Here is a 17,720-nt window from a genome sequence, read left to right on the forward strand (position 1 = left end):
TTTTCTAATTTTTCTAAATTGAATGTGTATTGTTTATGTAATTAAAATGATTTAAGTCATGACTGCCCTGAAGTTTCAGCTTCTTCAGCTTGTACTCTTTGATACCATATGCGGCTGTTAAAGAATTGTGTAAAGATCCACGTTTAAATTTCTGGTGAATTTAGACTTTTTTATAACCTTTAATTATTCATTTTACTAATGTAGAAATTTTTTTCTCTCCATTTGTTTTTGGAAAAATTTTGAATATATGAAAAAGCTAAAGAAATAATAATGCAATGAACTCTTCTAAGGCATACCTTGTTTTATTATGTTTTGTTTTATTGCCCATCAAGCAAATCTGTCAGCAATGTTTTTCTAACAGCTTTTGCTTACTTTGGGTCTCTGTGTCGTATTTTGGTAGTTAGCACAATATTTCAAACTTTTTCATTATTATATTTGTTATGATGATTTGTGATCAGTGATTTTTGATGATACTATTGCAAAAAGATTATGACTTGCTGAAGGCTCAGGTGATGGTTAGCATTTTTTAGTGATAAAATATTTTTTAAATTAAGGTACTTTTTTTTTAGACATAATGCTGTTGTACATTTAATAGACTATAGTATAGTGTAAACATAACTTTTATATGCACTGGGAAAGAAAAAAAATTTGTGTGATTCACTTTATTGCAATATTGCATTGTTGTGACAGTCTGGAACTGAACTTACTGTATCTCTGATCCCTGTCTGTATACCTTTCATTTAGGTTCACCAAGTGCTAACATTTTGCTGTATTTGCATTCTCTAATCTCTGTGTCTTTCCCCCTCTCATCCTCGCTCCCTTTCTATCTCCCATCAACACCCCACACCCTTTTCACAAATAATTTAAAAGTGAATTGCATACATCATCACACTTTGACTTACATTTTTAAAGAATAAAGAAATGTTGTCTATGCAACTGCAATACCATTATCACACCAAAGGAAATATACAGTAATTCAGTAAGATCAATTATCACATAATCATATTGGAATTTCCCTTAAAATCTAGTAGTGTTGGCGATATTATTCGGAGACTTATGGTGTGTCCTGTGGGCTAAAGCGAGTAAATCAGTTTAGTTCAGTCGCTCAGTCGTGCCTGACTCTTTGCGACCCCATGGACTGCAGCATGCCAGGCCTCCATATCTCTGTAAATAAGTTATTTTAGTGCAATTGAGAACCAAGATTTTTGGCATTGGCAAAAGGAGAAGTGAATGTAGACAGATGAGGCTGAATAAAAACCCCTATAGTCCAGAATTTAATTAGAAACATTAGCATGGACTCAAGATATATTTTTTCTTTAAAATAAAATATGTATTCCCTGGCTTTGTCCCCTGAAAAGAAACAGCTATTAATTCAGTGACAGTGTGTTCTCCTAGCATCCTTTATGTGATCTCTGAATGTTACTTCCAGTTAAAAGGAACTGGGATTCCTTAGTGAAACAGCTTATTACAGGTCTGGGGGAGTAAATGTGCACGAAAAGCCTAGAATATTTTGTTCCAACAGAAATCTAGGAAGCTATACTGATATGTTACTGAATCAAACTTGGGTCTGCTCGCCTGCATGTGGTGAAGCCAGTCAACTGAACTTTGGGTTGCCGTGAAGGAAAGTATGGGGAGAGTGAGCAGCTTATGCTCAAAAGATGTGAACTCCCTAATAGCTTTCAGGGAAGGGTTTTGTTTTTTTTCCCCATAACTTATTTTACTTTTGGCTGTCCTGGGTCTTGTTGCTGCTCTCACTTTTCTGTAGTGTAGAGAGCGGGGCCTACTCTAGTTGCAGTGGGAAGGCTTATTGCAGTGGCTTCTCTTGGTATAGAGCACAGGCTCTAGGGCAGGCGAGCTTCAGCAGTTGAGGCTCCTGGGCTCTAGCGCACAGGCCCAGTAGTTGTGGCGTACCAGCTTTAGTTGCTCTGCAGCCTGTGGGATCTTCCCAGATGGGAGATGGAACCCATGTGTCCTTCGCTGGCATGCAGATTCTGTACCACTGAGCCACCAGGGAAGCCCAAGGGAGAGTTTTTAATGTCAGTGTTAGGGAGGGAGCTGCAGGGCAGGTGATCAGCTCATGCACAATTTTCAGCTTGGTTGGCATCCAGGTGAAGTTTTGAGCATCACTGATCTTTTGGTTTCAACTGGTCTAGCTTATGCGTGCTTGCAGTCAGCAGTTTTCATCTGGTGAGGGTCTTCCTGTAAAAACAACTTAGGAATGTGTGTCAAGCCTTTATCTGTATCTTTCAGGGACTCTGCTATGTGTCTGATTTATAAGTTTTTACCAGTTTCCCAGCCCAACACCTATTCTTTGTTTCTATATCTTCACACTTCCTAATTATTAATTCTTTTTAAAAAAAATATTTGTTTATTTATTTATTTGGCTGCATTGGGTCTTAGTTGTGGCAAGTAGGATCTTTTAGTTGCAGCATGTGAAATCTAGTTCCCTGACCAGGGATCGAACCCAGGCCCCTTGCATTGGGAGCATGGAGTCTTAGCCACTGGACCAGTTACTCAGTCATTTCCAACTCTTTGCCACCCATGGACTGTAGCTCACCATGCTCCTCTGTCCATGGAATTCTCCAGACAAGAATACTGGAGTGGGTTGCCATTCTCTTCTCCAGGGGATCTTCCCAACCCAGGGATTGAACCAGGGTCTCTTGCATTGTAGGCAAATTCTTTACCATCTGAGCCACCAGGGTATGAAAAAATTGTCTTAGATTTAAAAAATATTGTATTTTATGTTTTCTTGTGGTTTTACCTCCTTTTTTTCTGTCATAACACGATTTGGTGAGAATTCACTAGAAAGCATTAAATAGTAGTGGATAGAAAAGCTTGCTTTTGCTCAAGCTTTTAATAGAATAGGTATTGAATTGTTCTCTGGTCTTTCCATTCTAAAAACTGGACGTCCACTGAAGTGAGTCCTGATGTACATCTCTAATATTGCCTTGATTTGTGTGAATAGAAAGTTTGCCTAAATTTCAAATTGCCTTCAAAAAGGATAAAATATTTACAAATAAAGTTAGCAAAATAGTATAAGGTTTATATGCTAACAACTGCAAAACATTGCTGAGAGAAACGAGAGAAGATGTAGATAAATGGAAAGACATTCTGTGTTTATGAATTGAAAGACTTAATATTTTTAAGATGGTAGTTCTTTCCAAATTGATCTGTAGGTTCAATGCAATCCTTATCAATCCTTTTGCAAAAATGGACAAACTGATCCTAGAATATATATGGACATGCAAAGGACTCAAAATAGCCAAAGCAATTTTACAAAAGAAGAAATACTTCTTGATTTCAAAACTGTTTATTGATTTTAAGATGAGACAGTATAACACTGGCATAAGAATAGATGTATAGATCAATGAAACAGAATTGAGAATCCAGAAGTAAATCCTAATATTTATGATCAATTGATTTTCATCAGACGTGCCGAGGCAGTTCTCTGGGGAAATGAGAGTCTCATCAACAAACAGTGCCGGTAAAGTTGGATATCCACATGCAAAAGAGTCTTACCTCACATAATAAATAAAAGTTAACTGAAAGTCCAAAATTAGGATCATGGACCTAAACTCAGGAAATAAAATTATAAAACTTAGAAGCAAGTAAGGGAAAAAATCTTTATGACTTTGGGTTAGGCAGAATCCTAAGATACCCACTAAAAATACATCAATTAAATAAAAAATTGTAATTAGACTTAATCAAAATTAAACATGTTTGTGCTTCAAATGACACCAATAAGAAAATGAAAAAATAAACCACAGATTGGGAAGAACGTTTTACAAATCACATATCTGATAACAGACTTATATCCAGAATATACAAAAAGTCTTATAAAAGCAACCCAAATTTTAAAAAAAGGCAAAAGATTTGAATAGATGGGTCACCAAATAAGATATACAAATGGTGAATAAGCACATGAGAAGATTCTTAACACCATTTAAGTCATTAAAAAAATGCAAATCAAAGTCTCAGTAAGATACCACACTATACCCATTAGAATGGCTTTAACCAAAAAGCCAGATAATTTTGTGGAGAAACTGGAACCCTCCTGCATTTCTGATGAGACTGTAAAATGGTGAAAACACTTTGGAAAATAGTTAAGCAGTTTCTTAAAAAGTTAAGCATAGATTTAACATGTATGTGTGTTTGTTAGTCGCTCAGTTGTGTCAGACTATTTGCGACCCCATGCACTGTAGCCCACCAGGCTCCTCTGTCAATGGAATTTTCCAGGCACGAATACTGGTTGTTACTGTTCAGTTGCTCAGTTGTGTCCAACTCTTCGCGACCTCATGGACTGCAGCACGCCAGGTTTCCCTCTCCTTCACCATCCACCAGAGCTTGCTCAAACTCATGTCTGTTGAGTCGGTGATGCCATCCACCATCTCATCCTCTGTGGTCCCCTTCTCCTCCTGCCTTCTATCTTTCCCAGCATCAGGGTCTTTTTCTAATGAGTCAGCTCTTTGCATCAGGTGGCCAAATTACTGGAGCTTCAGTTTCAGCATCAGTCCCTCCAATGAATATTCAGGATTAATTTCCTTTAGGATGGACTGGTTTGATCTCCTTGCAGTCCAAGGGACTCTCAAGAGTCTTCTCCAGTACCATGGTTCAAAACCATCAATTCTTCAGTGCCTCAATAAAAATTTTTATAAAAAGAAAATATAAATTAGAATTTTAAAAATATCATATAAGCCGCAAGCTGGAATGGTATCAGGTAAGAGTCAAGCACTGTTTAATAGGGCTTCCCTTGTGGCTCAGCTGTTAAAGAATCTGCCTGCAATGTGGGAGACCTGGGTTCCCATCCCTGGGTTCGGAAGATCCCATGGAGAAGAGAAAGGTTACCCACTCCAGTATTCTGGCCTGGGGAATTCCATGGACTGTATAGTCCATGGGGTCACAAAGAGTTGAACACAACTGAGCCACTTTCACTTTCTTTTCACTTCAATGCTCAGCCTTCTCTATGGTCCAGCTCTCACATCCATACATGACTACAGGAAAAACCATAGCTTTGACTATATGGACCTTTGTCAGCAAAGTAATGTCTCTGCTTTTTAATATGCTGTTTAGGTTTGTTACTGCTTTTCTTCCAAGGAGCAAGTGTCTTTTAATTTCATGGCTGCAGTCACCATCTGCAGTGATTTTGGAGCCCAGGAATACTGGAATGGGTAGCTATTTACTTCTCCAGGGGATCTTCTGACCCAGGGATTGAACCAGGGTCTCCTGCATTGCAGGTAGATTTTTTACTATCTGAGCTACCAGGTCATATGCAGATTTAGCATATGACACAGCAGTTCCACTTGTTGGTAGCTCCCTACTAGAAGCAAATACATATGTCCACACAAAGACTTGTATTCATAATCATCCGAAAGTGGAAACTGTCCAGTTGTTCATCAGTTGGTGAATGGGTAAATAAAATATGGAATGTACACATGATAGAATACTATTTAGCAATAGAAAGTAACATTTTTATTTTCATGTGTTACAGTATGGATGAACCTCCCCAAAACTATTCTGAGTTAAAGAAGGCAGGCACAAATGACCAAATAAATGAAATATTCAGAAAGGGCAAATCTATAGAAAGAGAATGTAGATGAACGTTTGCCTGGGGATGGGTTGGACTGCAAATGGTCACAAAGGGACTTTTTGGAGTGACAGAAATATTTGAAAACTGGATTGTGGTGATATGTATTTATTAAAAACCATTAAGTCATACACAGAAAATGGATGAATTTTATGTTATCTATATGTGCTGTCAAAGTAAATTATACCTCAATATTTTTATAAAAAAATATAAATTAGAATTTTAAAAATATCGTATAAGCAGCAAGCTGGAACACGGTATCAGGGAAGAGTCAGGACACTATTTAATAGGATTGTCTTTCTGTCTCCTGCAGTTTACAACTCCTGGATGAAAGAACATGGAGGATCTATTGTCAATATCACTGTACTGACTAAAAATGGATTTCCAGGAGCTGTGTAAGCACTTACATTTTTTTCTTCCTATGTCTTTGGGTTTGTCCATTGAATAGCTGGGGAGTAGGTTAGAGCGGTTTTCTTAAATAGAGATTGTTAATCCCTATAATGCATTGGGACTCCAATACTTAAAATTCCCTTTATTGAACTTTGAAACGTACTTCTAAAACATTACCATTCCTATTAGGGTTACCCAATTTTCCAAGGAAATAAAAACAGTAATAGGCCCAGTTAAATAATTTTTTTTTATCAGTATGTCCCAAATATCTCATGGAGCATTCTTGTTGTTTTTGTCTGTTTTGGCCACACAGTGCACTTGCGGGTTTTTAATTCTCTCACCAGGGATAGAACCCATGCCCTCCTGCAGTTAGAAGGGTGGAGTCCTAACCACTGGACTGCCAGGGAATTTCCACATGGGGCATGCTTACGCTAAAAATGATTTGTTGTCTCCTGTAAAAATTCGCATTTAACTGAATGTCTTGTATTTTATCTGGCAGTCCTAATCCAGATGTAACTAAATGTATCTGGAGACATCTTTCTGGTTAAAATGATGAAATGAAACCAATCTATGATAATTTAGTTTTGAGCCTTATGGATATACCTATCCAGATTTAAATAGAACTGCTAGTAAATTATTATTCCATAATAGAATTTGACCTATTTGACTCTTATTCTGATTTTAATAAATTTTTATTTTGGAAACTGATTTAAAAAATTTTTTTAAACTTTTTTATTTTATATTGGTTTATAGTTGGTTAACATTTTTTTTTAAAGAAAGTAAATGAACAGCCTACTGGCATAGTAGATTCTTTCATAATAGCTAAAAGGCTAATCAAAACAAAAAGTTGAAAAACATACCAGGAAGCTACTTGACCAAGTTTAATAGTTAAAGAGTATGATTAAAAAAAAAAATGAGTTATGCTGATTCCTTTTGTATCTTGTAAGCTCTGATTCTTTCCATTTTTTAAATTAAAATTTTATAAAAAACTTTCTAACACAGAATTTCTGTTTTTGTGGAGTAGACCTATCTTAGTATTAAATTATGCATGCTAGTTTAAACAAACAACTATATAATGTAGAAAGTCAAGTCCTCCATACTCTTTCATCCCAGAAATAACCTGTTAAGTAAGGTGGTGATCTTAATCCCTTTACAATTAGTAAGTAATTGATACGGCAATAATTTGGTACTCTGTTAATATTGTTTGCCACCATGATTTTAGCAACCATTGTTGACCCTTTTGTGAATCACTCATTACACTGGGGCTGTGAAAATGTGGGTTTTTCTGACTTCATAGTTGCTTCTGTGCTTTTTAGTTGATGGTACAGTGCTTAGTTAGTCATGTACGACTCTTTGCAACCCCATGGACTGTAGCCCACCAGGCTCCTCTGTTCATGGGATTCTCTAGGCAAGAATACTGGAGTGCATTTCCTTCTCCAGGGGATCTTTCCAACTTAGGGATTGAACCTAGGTCTCCTGCATTACAGGCAGATTCTTTAGATGATACTCTTTTGTAGAAAGACTTTTATTAACATTACAACCATCACTTCTTTAATATATGTTATTAATATTATTAACTTTTTTAGTATACTACTATGAAGTCACAGACTTCTTTTCAAATTGATTATTTCAAAAGCACACATTGTCTCAAACTTAATAGAAATTTGTGTTTCTATATTTTGCTATTACAGATAATTCTGCAATGAATAACATTATAAATACTTCTTTCATATTTGCAGAGGTATATCTTTAGGGTGGGCTTTCCAAGTGGTGCTAGTTGTAAAGAGCCCATCTGCAGATGCAGGAGACATAAGAGATATGGGTTCCATCCTTGGGTCAGGAAGATCCCCTGGAGAAGGGCATGACAACCCACTTCAATATTCTTACCTGGAGAATCCCATGAACAGAGAAGCCTGCTGGGCTATAGTCCATAGAGTTACAGAGAGTTGGACATGACTGAAGTGATTTAGCAACAGCAGCAGTAGCATCTTCAGGGTACATCCCCAAAGTTGGATTGCTGGGTGGAGGGTAAAGGCATCCTGTTAGGCATTTGCAAGTTTCTTTGCTTTTTGCTGTCCCATCAGCAATGAACGAGAGTGCCTGTTCCTCAGAACCTCACGAAAAATGTGTATTGTCAATTTCTGGACAACTCTGATGGGCAAGATATAGTATCTCAGTGGATCATCTATTCATTTGTTAAAAGGCTACCTGAGTATCTCTTGTTTGTGTGTTTGAATTGCATTGTTGTTTTCACACATGCTTCTCTGGTTCTGATCATTTCCTGACATTTTCAGTGTCATCTAAGAGTAGTCCAATTTCCACTACAATCTATGCAAAGGAGCTTAGACTGACCGGCTGATCTTTTGGGTCATTGTCAATAATTACAAGGGCAAGAGACAGGCTTGGTATCTCTCATGGAGAGAGAATTCATGGCCCAAATACCTATCAATGAATGAATGAATAAACAAATTATGGTTTAGCTATATAATGTATTCCTCAGAAATGAAAAGTGAACTATTGATTCATGCAGCAATGTGGATAAATCCGAAAATAATATTCTGAGTGAAAGAAGCCAGATGGAAAAGATCATGTATGTATGATTTCATTTATATGTTTTAAGTTTTAGAAGGATTTAAAAGTTTTGTTAGTGCTAGATTCACTGAGAGTTGGATGTTATTCTACCTCCTATTCATAAATTATAGGAAGGAAATGAAGCAGTGTGTTAGCCTTTCAGGTGGTTTATCACTCATAATCTCCTCCTGCACAGATTGGTAGACATTTTAAATCACATCTGATACAGAAATAAGGCCTTAGTATTTCAGAAACTGTTCTCGGTGAAAGAATGGCTATGAGGCTTGTTATTCAGATGGTGAAATGAAATCTCACAGAACTTGTAGTCCAGATAAATGCCCTTCCCTTCCTTCTCTCTGGGCTTTTGCTTTAAAAGAAGAGTGGCTGGAACAAAGCCCATATAGCACGGTCACCAACCTGCAGCTGAATTGTCCGCCATCTGTTCTGTTTTGATGGGGGTCACTTTCCCTTCCTGGAAAGGGTGTTTTTATAAACCCTGTGGTCCATTCAGGTGTCTCACCCACCTGGAACTCCCAGCAATGCCAGCCAGAATCAAATCCTTCAGAACACAGGACTGCTGGTGATATTGCCAAAATCTTACTTTCCTATGCCCATTGAAGCTGAAGAAAAAAATACAGAGAGTTTAGAGGAACTAGAAAGGTGGCTTTAATCCTCACCCAGTGGAGGGGTGAACACAGTAGGCTTGTGCCTCAAGAGCTGTGCCCCCGCCTTCCTAGAGGAATCTGGAGGATTATATAGATGAGGGCTAGCAGTCAGGGATTGGAGATGAGGAATAAAGGTATAAGGATCTTGTATTCTTCTTCCTCTTGCACTGATTCAAAAACAGTCATAGGTTGGTTCAGATAGCCCAATAATTGGGTCTGGCAGTCCAGTAGCCTGGTGGTTGGATCCATTGTCTTTTATGAACTGTACTCCGGCCCTCTTTCTATAATGCAAAAGAGAAAAATCACAAGGGGTGGTTTGCCAAGAGACTTCTGTACAGGTGGCACCAAATTCAGGATGTAATTAGCACAGAGTTAAAGGACAGTAGGTGCAGAATGTAGTCCATGCAGAGTTAGGGGGCAGAACAGGTTAGGAACAGTTAAAGTAAAAACGAGGAATAACCGGATCTGCTCACTGTTCTCTCCATCTTCTTTGTTCTCAGGAAAGGAAAGAAAAACTCACTTTTTCTTTGCCCCCCTTTTCACTGCAACACTGGATAAGCAGTAAATCTCTCTGGATAAACTCTCTGCTTTTTCTTCACAAATGTTACCTTTTTTTTTTTTCAATCCCCAGAAACAAACAGATTAGGATGTGCTGTTTCAAAGATCCAGAGTAACTTTCAATTTCTGTGTAATTTTCTTCAGTGCCAAATACTGCAGAGGCAGGGCATATCCTTTCTTCCTTATGGAACGAACAGAGAGCTGGGGCCTTCAGGTTGTCATACCTGTCGTAGGTGGTCTCACCATCCAGCAGCAGTTTCCCTTCTGACATCACACTCTTCTCTGCCAGCCTCTTCAGTAGATCTTTGAGTGTGGAGATGTAGTCTGAAGATGCTATTGTGGTTGCACTGAGTCTGTATTAAATGTCCTTCTCTTCATCAGCTAACCTTGAGAGAACTATGCAGGGGAGGAAAAATAATTTTCCCTGTGCCCTTCTGAGCTCTTAGCTGAGACCCCTGTAATAAAAGACAGATGAGCAAGAGAAAAACAAAAAGAAGTTGATTCACATGTGTACCTCATGTATACATGGGAGATACCCAGGGAAAAATAAGTGACTGCCTGTTGGGGCTTTGAATTTAGGATTAAACACAGTCTTAGTAGGGAATGGGCTTCCCTGATCTTTCAGTTGGTAAAGAATCCACCTGTAATGCAGGAGACCCTGGTTCGATTCCTGAGTCGGGAAGATCCACTGGAGAAGGGAGAGGCTACCCACTCCAGTATTCTTGGGCTTCCTTCATGGCTCAGCTGGTAAAGAATCTGCAATACGGAGACCTGGGTTCAGTCCCTTGGTTGGGAAGAGCCCCTGGAGAAGGGAAAGGCTACCCACTCCAGTATTCTGGCCTAAAGAATTCCATGGACTGTATAGTCCATGGGGTTGCCAAGAATCAGACATGACTGACTTTCATTTTCACTTAATAGGGAATGGGGAGAGGGGTTATAGGCCTCTTGGGGTGGGGAGTAGATGATCTTTAGGAAAGATGGATGGGCCTTTTGAAGAATAGATGGGAGATATGATAGTTGGTGACGATGTTTGTTCGGATGTGGCGTTGACCTCTAGTCTCCCACCCGTGACAACAGTCAGCCTCCCCTGATTGAAGAGACTCCCGGGGAAGGGATTTATGACACTCAGTTCCATTTGGCCAATAAGGGGAGTTCAGAGAAAGCCTCTCTCTGAGAAAGCCTCTCTCTGCATCTGCTGTTTTTCAAGGGACCCCAGCTGAAAATGATCGCTCCACCAGGGCAGCAGCATACTTCGGGGGGGTGTATTCCGCCACCCTTCACCCGCCTCTTGCTCACATTCTGCAGACTGCTTCCCATGCTGAAATTCAGAAAGTACTTTCTGTCTCTGGTCTTCCACCTGCTTCTTTCTCTCGAGAGGCGTGTGGGGGGTTGAGGGCTGTTCGAGAGTCTGGACTTCATGTGGTGGCCCTGGTGGTCAGGGGATGAGGACAAGGGGAGAAGCACCTCTAGGTCCTCCTCACAGAAGAGGGCCCGGACTTGACTGTGCGTCCTGCAGACGCTCATCTGTTCTGTTCCCGCCTCTTGCTTCCGGTGGTGTAAAGCAACGCATTAACCCTGTGACCCTGCCCAGCTGGGAGGTACTCCAGAAGGGCCCCTCCTAGCATTGGTGTCAAGCAAGGAAACCCGTCGTGTGAATCCCCCCGGGATGGGTGGATGTAGTGTGACACAGGTGTTGGCTGCATTTGATGATGATGAGGTTGCTCAGGTAACTCTGGCAGATGGGAGCAGTTGGCTTCTGCCTGGAGTCCTGCTAGGGCTCTGCAGCCGACACTGGGGTGGGAGTGGGCTTTCATCAGGAAATTGGGGCTCTAGCGGTAATCTCTAGTAAGGAGTGGTTACATGCTTGGAAATTCTAAACCATGGTATGTCTCTACCTTTTGCACCATATGGGTGCAGACCAAAATATTTTGAACCTCTTCCCTGGAAATATCTTAACATTTATTTAAATTTTGGTATGTCTAGAAGTTCTTTTGATATTATTTCTAGCCTGACATATGAATTTCATATACCTTATTACCTAAAATTGATTTAAAGAATAACCACACTTGTAACCCTCCAAATTACCAGTTTACTTATTTTCTTTCATAATTAAAAGTTCCTCAAAATATTCCTGTTTTGCACATGGTGATTTGGGGGGAACTTGTGTGGGCCTTGGGGCTTCCCAGGTGGCGCAATGGTAAAATCCACCTACCAGTGCAGGAGATGCAAGAGACGCAGGTTCATTCCCTGGGTTGGGATGATCCCCTGGAGTAGGAAATGGCAACCCACTCCAGTAGTGTTGCCTGGAAAATTCCCTGGACAGAGGAGCCTGGAGGGCTACAGTCCATGGGATCTCAAAAGAGTTGCACGTGACGGAACATGCATGCAAACAGGAAGATGTGGGCCTTGACTTATGTGAGATTTGTTTGACGAGCAGATAGCTATAGTTTCACTTTAATATTGAAGGACCTGGTTCTTTTTTATGGCTCAGACAGGGACTCATAATAAGAATCTTCTTGCGGGACTCTGACAGGTCACTGGTAAACCTATCAGTTTAGGTAATATGAGACATGGTCAATAGAAGCTGATGGTGATGTTTGTATTTTGTCTTTTAAAGGCATAGCGGAGCTGCCAGAGAAGGTGTTTACAACCTCACCAAGTCCTTAGCTTTGGAATGGGCCAGCAGTGGAGTAAGGATCAATAGCGTTGCCCCCGTACGTAAATGTTCAATATGAAAGCTCTTGACAAATTGTGCTTTTCTGATTTCATTTGTGTTGTTCAGAGGTATTTGTTAATATGCATGTGTACTAGAAAAGATTGGCTTTTAAAAATAGATAAAATCAGAAAGAAGTACGCTTTGATTTACAACCAGATTGTCAAGAAGGTTAAATTAAGTCAGTGATTCTCAATCCTGGCTGTATACGAGAATTATCTGTGAAATAGTTACAAAATAGTGATATATAAGCTTGAAATGCTGGGCTGGATGAAGCACAAGCTAGAATCAAGATTGCTGGGAGAAAAATCAATAACTTCAGATGTGCAGATGACACCACCCTTATGGCAGAAAGCGAAGAAAAACTAGAGAGCCTCTTGATGAAAGTGAAAGAGGACAGTGAAAAAGTTGACTTAAAACTCAACATTCAGAAAACTAAGATCATGGCATCCGGTCCCATCACTTCATGGCAAACAGATGGGGAAACAATGGAAACAGTGTCAGACTTTATTTTTCTGGGCTCCAAAATCACTGCAATGGTGACTGCAGCCATGAAATTAAAAGACACTTACTCCTTGGAAGGAAAGTTATGACCAACCTAGACAGCATATTGAAAAGCAGAGACATTACTTTGCCAACAAAGGTCCATCTAGTCAAGGCTATGGTTTTTCCAGTGGTCATGTATGGACGTGAGAGTTGGACTACAAAGAAAACTGAGCGCCGAAGAATTGATGCTTTTGAACTGTGGTTTTGGAGAAGACTCTTGAAAGTCTCTAGGACTGCAAGGAGATCTAACCAGTCCATCCTAAAGGAGATCAGTCCTGGGTGTTCATTGGAGGGACTGATGTCGAAGCTGAAACTCCAGTACTTTGGCCACCTGATGCGAAGAGCTGACTCATTGGAAAAGACCCTGATGCTGGGAAAAATTGAAGGCGGGAGGAGAAGGGCACAACAGAGGATGAGATGGTTGGATGGCATCACCGACTCAATTGACATGAATTTGAGTAAACTCCAGGAGTTGGTGATGGACAGGGAGGCCTGGCGTGTTGCAGTCCATGGGGTTGCAAACGGTCAGACACGACTGAGCGACTGAACTGAACTGAACCCAACTATGGAAACCAGGTATTGGTGTTTTTAAAAGCTGGTTCACTTTCTCAGTGAAGGATATTCAGATTCAGTGAAGGTTGAGAATCACTGCTTTAAGGAATGAATTTTCCTAGATTATCTTGTTGTTTCTTGGTATGTCATTAATTCTTTATTAGGAGAGAGAGAAACTTCAAGTCAAAGTTCTAGGAAGGGATTTCCAGTTGAAGGTCAACTGAAAGTCAAGGGAAAACTTCTCTGAAACATAATGTAAACAATAGGGGAAAAAATTACCATATGTTCAACTTCAGAAACTGTCACATTATGTTGGGCTTCCCTGATAGTTCAGTTGGTAAAGAATCCACCTGCAATGTGGACGACCTGGGTTCGATTCCTGGGTTGGGAAGATCCCCTGGAGAAGAGAAAGGCTACCCACTCCAGTATTCTGGCCTGGAGAATTGCATGGACTGTATAGTCCATCGGGTCACAAAGAGTCAGACGTGACTGAGCGACTTTCGCGTTCATAAGACATAACCTATGCAATGAAGATCCTGCATTCTGTAGCTAAGACTCAACGCAGCCAAAATAAATGAATAGGTTTTTTCTTTTAAAGACAGAACTTTAAGCTTCCTTGGTCCTTTTATGTCGACCACATAATCCAAGAGGGATAATAAATGAGACTTTGCACATATCCTGCAAAACTCAGCTCAAATTCACTTCTCTGTGATGATTCCTGGTCATTGCTAAGAGAGTCATCATCCCCTAGTCTGGGGGTATTACCTGTGGATCTATTAATATCTATATAGTTACAGATAATATATATATATATGTAGATAATATCTATAGATAGTTATCTATGCTACTCAGTGGAAACTAAAGCATGAGCTGATTTGTGGATGTTAGAGAGATCTTATCTTTAACAAATGCAGGTTCCTAGCCAGAAGCTTCACATCCTTTTAATCCTTTGGGGTTGACATTACCTTTTCTACCCATTCTTAAATATTTATAGGACAGATTGGATAGATTTCCATTCTGAATGTTGATTCTTTGGAATGTTGGTCTCCACATACGCATTTCTGGACAACCTTTAATGATGTGTTGATGCTGTAACCATAATACTAAAGTCACATTTGTCCTCCAGAGATGTTTTGGGGTTTAATGTCTAAAGCTTAATACCTCTGGAAGATTCCATCCTCTTTAAATGAAAGCCTGAGAAGTTGATTAATCAGAAACCAGTATATCACCCCAATATTGTTTGGAGTAATTAATACTGCCAAGTTTCTTCCTCACATTCTCATCTCTCCTGTCTTCTCCTCTCCTTCGAATAATCTGTTGTAGTTATGAGCCAATAACAAGCAGCTTTATCCTGTGTTAAACAGCTTTTGAGTAATTTTTTTTTTATAAACCATTGAAAGCTACTAAAAGTTGAATAAAATAATTCTTAAACAAAATTTTAATTTATTTATATTGGATTCAAATTTTTTGTTTGTGATTTCTTTCCAGATAAAAAGCCATGAAAATATTGTATTTTCTAAGTCCTACTTAACCATAGGCCAGTTTTCCATCGTAAAACATAGAAGCCTTAGTGGAAGACAAAATAGACTATCCTGTTCTATTGTCCCCAGTTAAGGGCTTCTCTGATATGTTCATATGATTATGCTTTCAGAAGCCAAGTCTTTTATGAAAACATCCCAAGCTTGGGTGGTTATTAGGGGAGGGGAGGTCACAAAATGAGCATTCAGATTATCCTTTTTTAGTAGAGGTTGACTGTATTTCTTTGACCATATTGAGAAAAATTAACATTACAAATGTGAACTTAAACCGCTATTAAACTTAAACCACTTAATTGTTAGTGTTGGATGACAGACTGCCTTGTTGTCTTTCCAATTAAAATTTAATTTTATGTACTTTGTTTTTTCCTGTTTTATTTTAAACATAGGGAACCATTTATTCCGAGACTGCTTTTAGCAACTATGATTATTTGACAAAAGACCTGCTTAACAAGTACATTCAAAAGATCCCAGCTAAAAGATTTGGATTTCCTGAGGAGGTAATGTGTATTTCTAACATTGATGAATTACTTTGTTTTATACTTTGGAGATTTGTAACATTTTAGTGTCCTTTTCACATAGTCTGATTTGTTAATAGAGAAGATTGCTCCCATGCCCTCAAACTATGTTCCCTGTGCTTTTTGGCTGCCAGGAATACTGCGCTCGTGGTGCCTTGAATACTCACTCATAAATAAGCTGTATTTATTCAGGAATGAATGCAGTGTCGGTTAAGAGCAGCATGTTTTTATTGTTTCATTGCACTTTTCAGCTCTTTTCAGTTGTTTTATAGTACACAGAATCTCAGATATGCAGATGACACCACCCTTATGGCAGAAAGTGAAGAGGAACTAAAAGTCTCTTGATGAAAGTGAAAGAGGAGAGTGAAAAAGTTGGCTTAAAGCTCAGCATTCAGAAAACGAAGATCATGGCATCTGGTCCCATCATTTCATGGGAAATAGATGGGGAAACAGTGTCAGACTTTATTTTTTGGGCTCCAGAATCACTGCAGATGGTGACTGTAGCCATGAAATTAAAAGATGCTTACTCCTTGGAAGGAAAGTTATGACCAACCTAGATAGCATATTCAAAAGCAGAGATATTACTTTGCCAACAAAGGTCCGTCTAGTCAAGGCTATGGTTTTTCCAGTAGTCATGTATGAATGTGAGAGTTGGACTGTAAAGAAAGCTAAGTGCTGAAGAACTGATGCTTTTGAACTGTGGTGTTGGAGAAGACTCTTTAGAGTCCCTTGGACAGCAAGGAGATCCAACCAGTCCATCCTAAAGGAGATCAGTCCTGAGTATTCATTGGAAGGACTGATGTTGAAGCTGAAACTCCAATACTTTGGCCACCTGATGTGAAGAGCTGACTCATTTGAAAAGACCCTGATGCTGGGGGGGATTGAAGGTGAGAGGAGAAGGGGACCACAGAGGATGAGATGGTTGGATGGCATTACCGACTCAATGGACGTGAGTTTGGGTAAACTCAGGGAGTTGGTGATGGACAGGGAGGCCTGGCGTGCTGTGGTCCATGGGGTCACAAAGAGTTGGACAAGAGTGAGTGACTGAACTGAACACAGAATCTAAGCAAGTCAGACAATTATGACAAAATGAAGTTCCGTACCTGATTTCTGTAAGGTGACCAGTTTTAAGTCTGTAAAAATCAACAGCTTTCTTAAATGCCAGCAAGATCAGTCTTAAAATATAATTTTTTAAAAAAGAGATATATTTCACAGTAATAAGAATAAAAACTAAAAGAACCCAAAGTGAACTTAACTCTAAACGAAAAAAAGTTTATTACTGAAGAACAGAAAAAAAAAGACCAAAATAAATAGAGACATGCCATATTCCTCAATGGAGAGACTCAATTTTACTAAAATGAAGTTTCCCTAAATCATACATACACATTTAATATATCTTTGGAATTAATACATTGATTCTAAAGTTTTCCCTAGAAAAATATTTATGCCAAAATGCCCAAAAGGTTTTGAATAAGAATAATGAGGGGATTTGACCTTCCTGCTGTCAAAACATACTGTAGGGCTTCCCTGGTGGCTCAGTGGTAAAGAATCTGTCTGCCAACGCAGGAGACACGTATTCGATCTCTAGTCCGGGATAATCCCACATGCTACAAGTAGTTAAACCCATGTACCACAACTGCTGAGTCTGTGCTCTAGAGCCCAGGAGCCACAACTACTGAAGCCCATATGCCTTAGAACCCTGTGCTCTGCAACAAGAGAAGTCACTGCAGTGAGAAGCCTGCTCACCATAGCTGGAGGGTGGCCCCTGTTTTCCACAACTAGAGAAAAACCCACACAGCAGTGAAGACCCAGCATGGCCAAAAAGAAATAAAATTATTTAACCACCCCCTCAAAATGCATACTATAAAGCTACAGTTGTTTCCTACATTTGGGGCTGGTACTGGAAGAGATTAAAAGTAGTGGGATAGAATGGACTGTCATATCAGTACTGTACACACACACACAGTTTATAGGATAAAAGTAACATTTCAAATCTACAAGGAAAGAGTATTCAGCAAAAGTCTTACAGCAGTTGGCTGTTCATTTAAAAATAAATTAGACTCACCCATCTCATATCACATACCAAAT

At 39.3% G+C, this 17,720-nt stretch overlaps 1 protein-coding gene, 1 long non-coding RNA gene and 1 pseudogene across 6 annotated transcripts in view; 1 reads left to right on the forward strand and 2 right to left on the reverse strand.

The window, feature by feature from the left end:
- Window positions 1-17,720, forward strand: part of PECR (peroxisomal trans-2-enoyl-CoA reductase) — a 48,192-nt gene that overhangs the window by 12,882 nt on the left and 17,590 nt on the right. For 4 of the 5 annotated variants that reach the window (XM_086341301.1, XM_086341346.1, XM_086341324.1 and 1 more), the window contains 3 exons: window positions 5,898-5,979; window positions 12,386-12,482; window positions 15,504-15,614. In XM_086341301.1, coding sequence (XP_086197427.1) covers window positions 5,898-5,979; window positions 12,386-12,482; window positions 15,504-15,614 — 290 coding nt within the window. Of the gene's footprint in view, window positions 1-5,897; window positions 5,980-12,385; window positions 12,483-15,503; window positions 15,615-15,883; window positions 16,863-17,720 lie in introns of those variants that run through there. The other variant, XM_086341312.1, reaches the window with a different exon arrangement.
- On the reverse strand, window positions 9,188-10,223 carry LOC147377884 (uncharacterized). The gene is made up of 2 exons (XR_015142363.1): window positions 9,993-10,223; window positions 9,188-9,491 (listed from the first exon to the last, which is right to left on the reverse strand). It is a non-coding gene; the product is annotated as an uncharacterized LOC147377884 (long non-coding RNA).
- Window positions 10,886-11,700, reverse strand: LOC147377885 (tripartite motif-containing protein 75-like; annotated as a pseudogene).

The sequence above is a fragment of the Bos grunniens genome, chromosome 2 (assembly GCF_055505025.1).
Source record: "Bos grunniens cultivar Pamir isolate PY7600 chromosome 2, Bosgru_T2T1.0, whole genome shotgun sequence".
In the NCBI taxonomy this organism is placed as follows: Eukaryota; Metazoa; Chordata; class Mammalia; order Artiodactyla; family Bovidae; genus Bos; species Bos grunniens.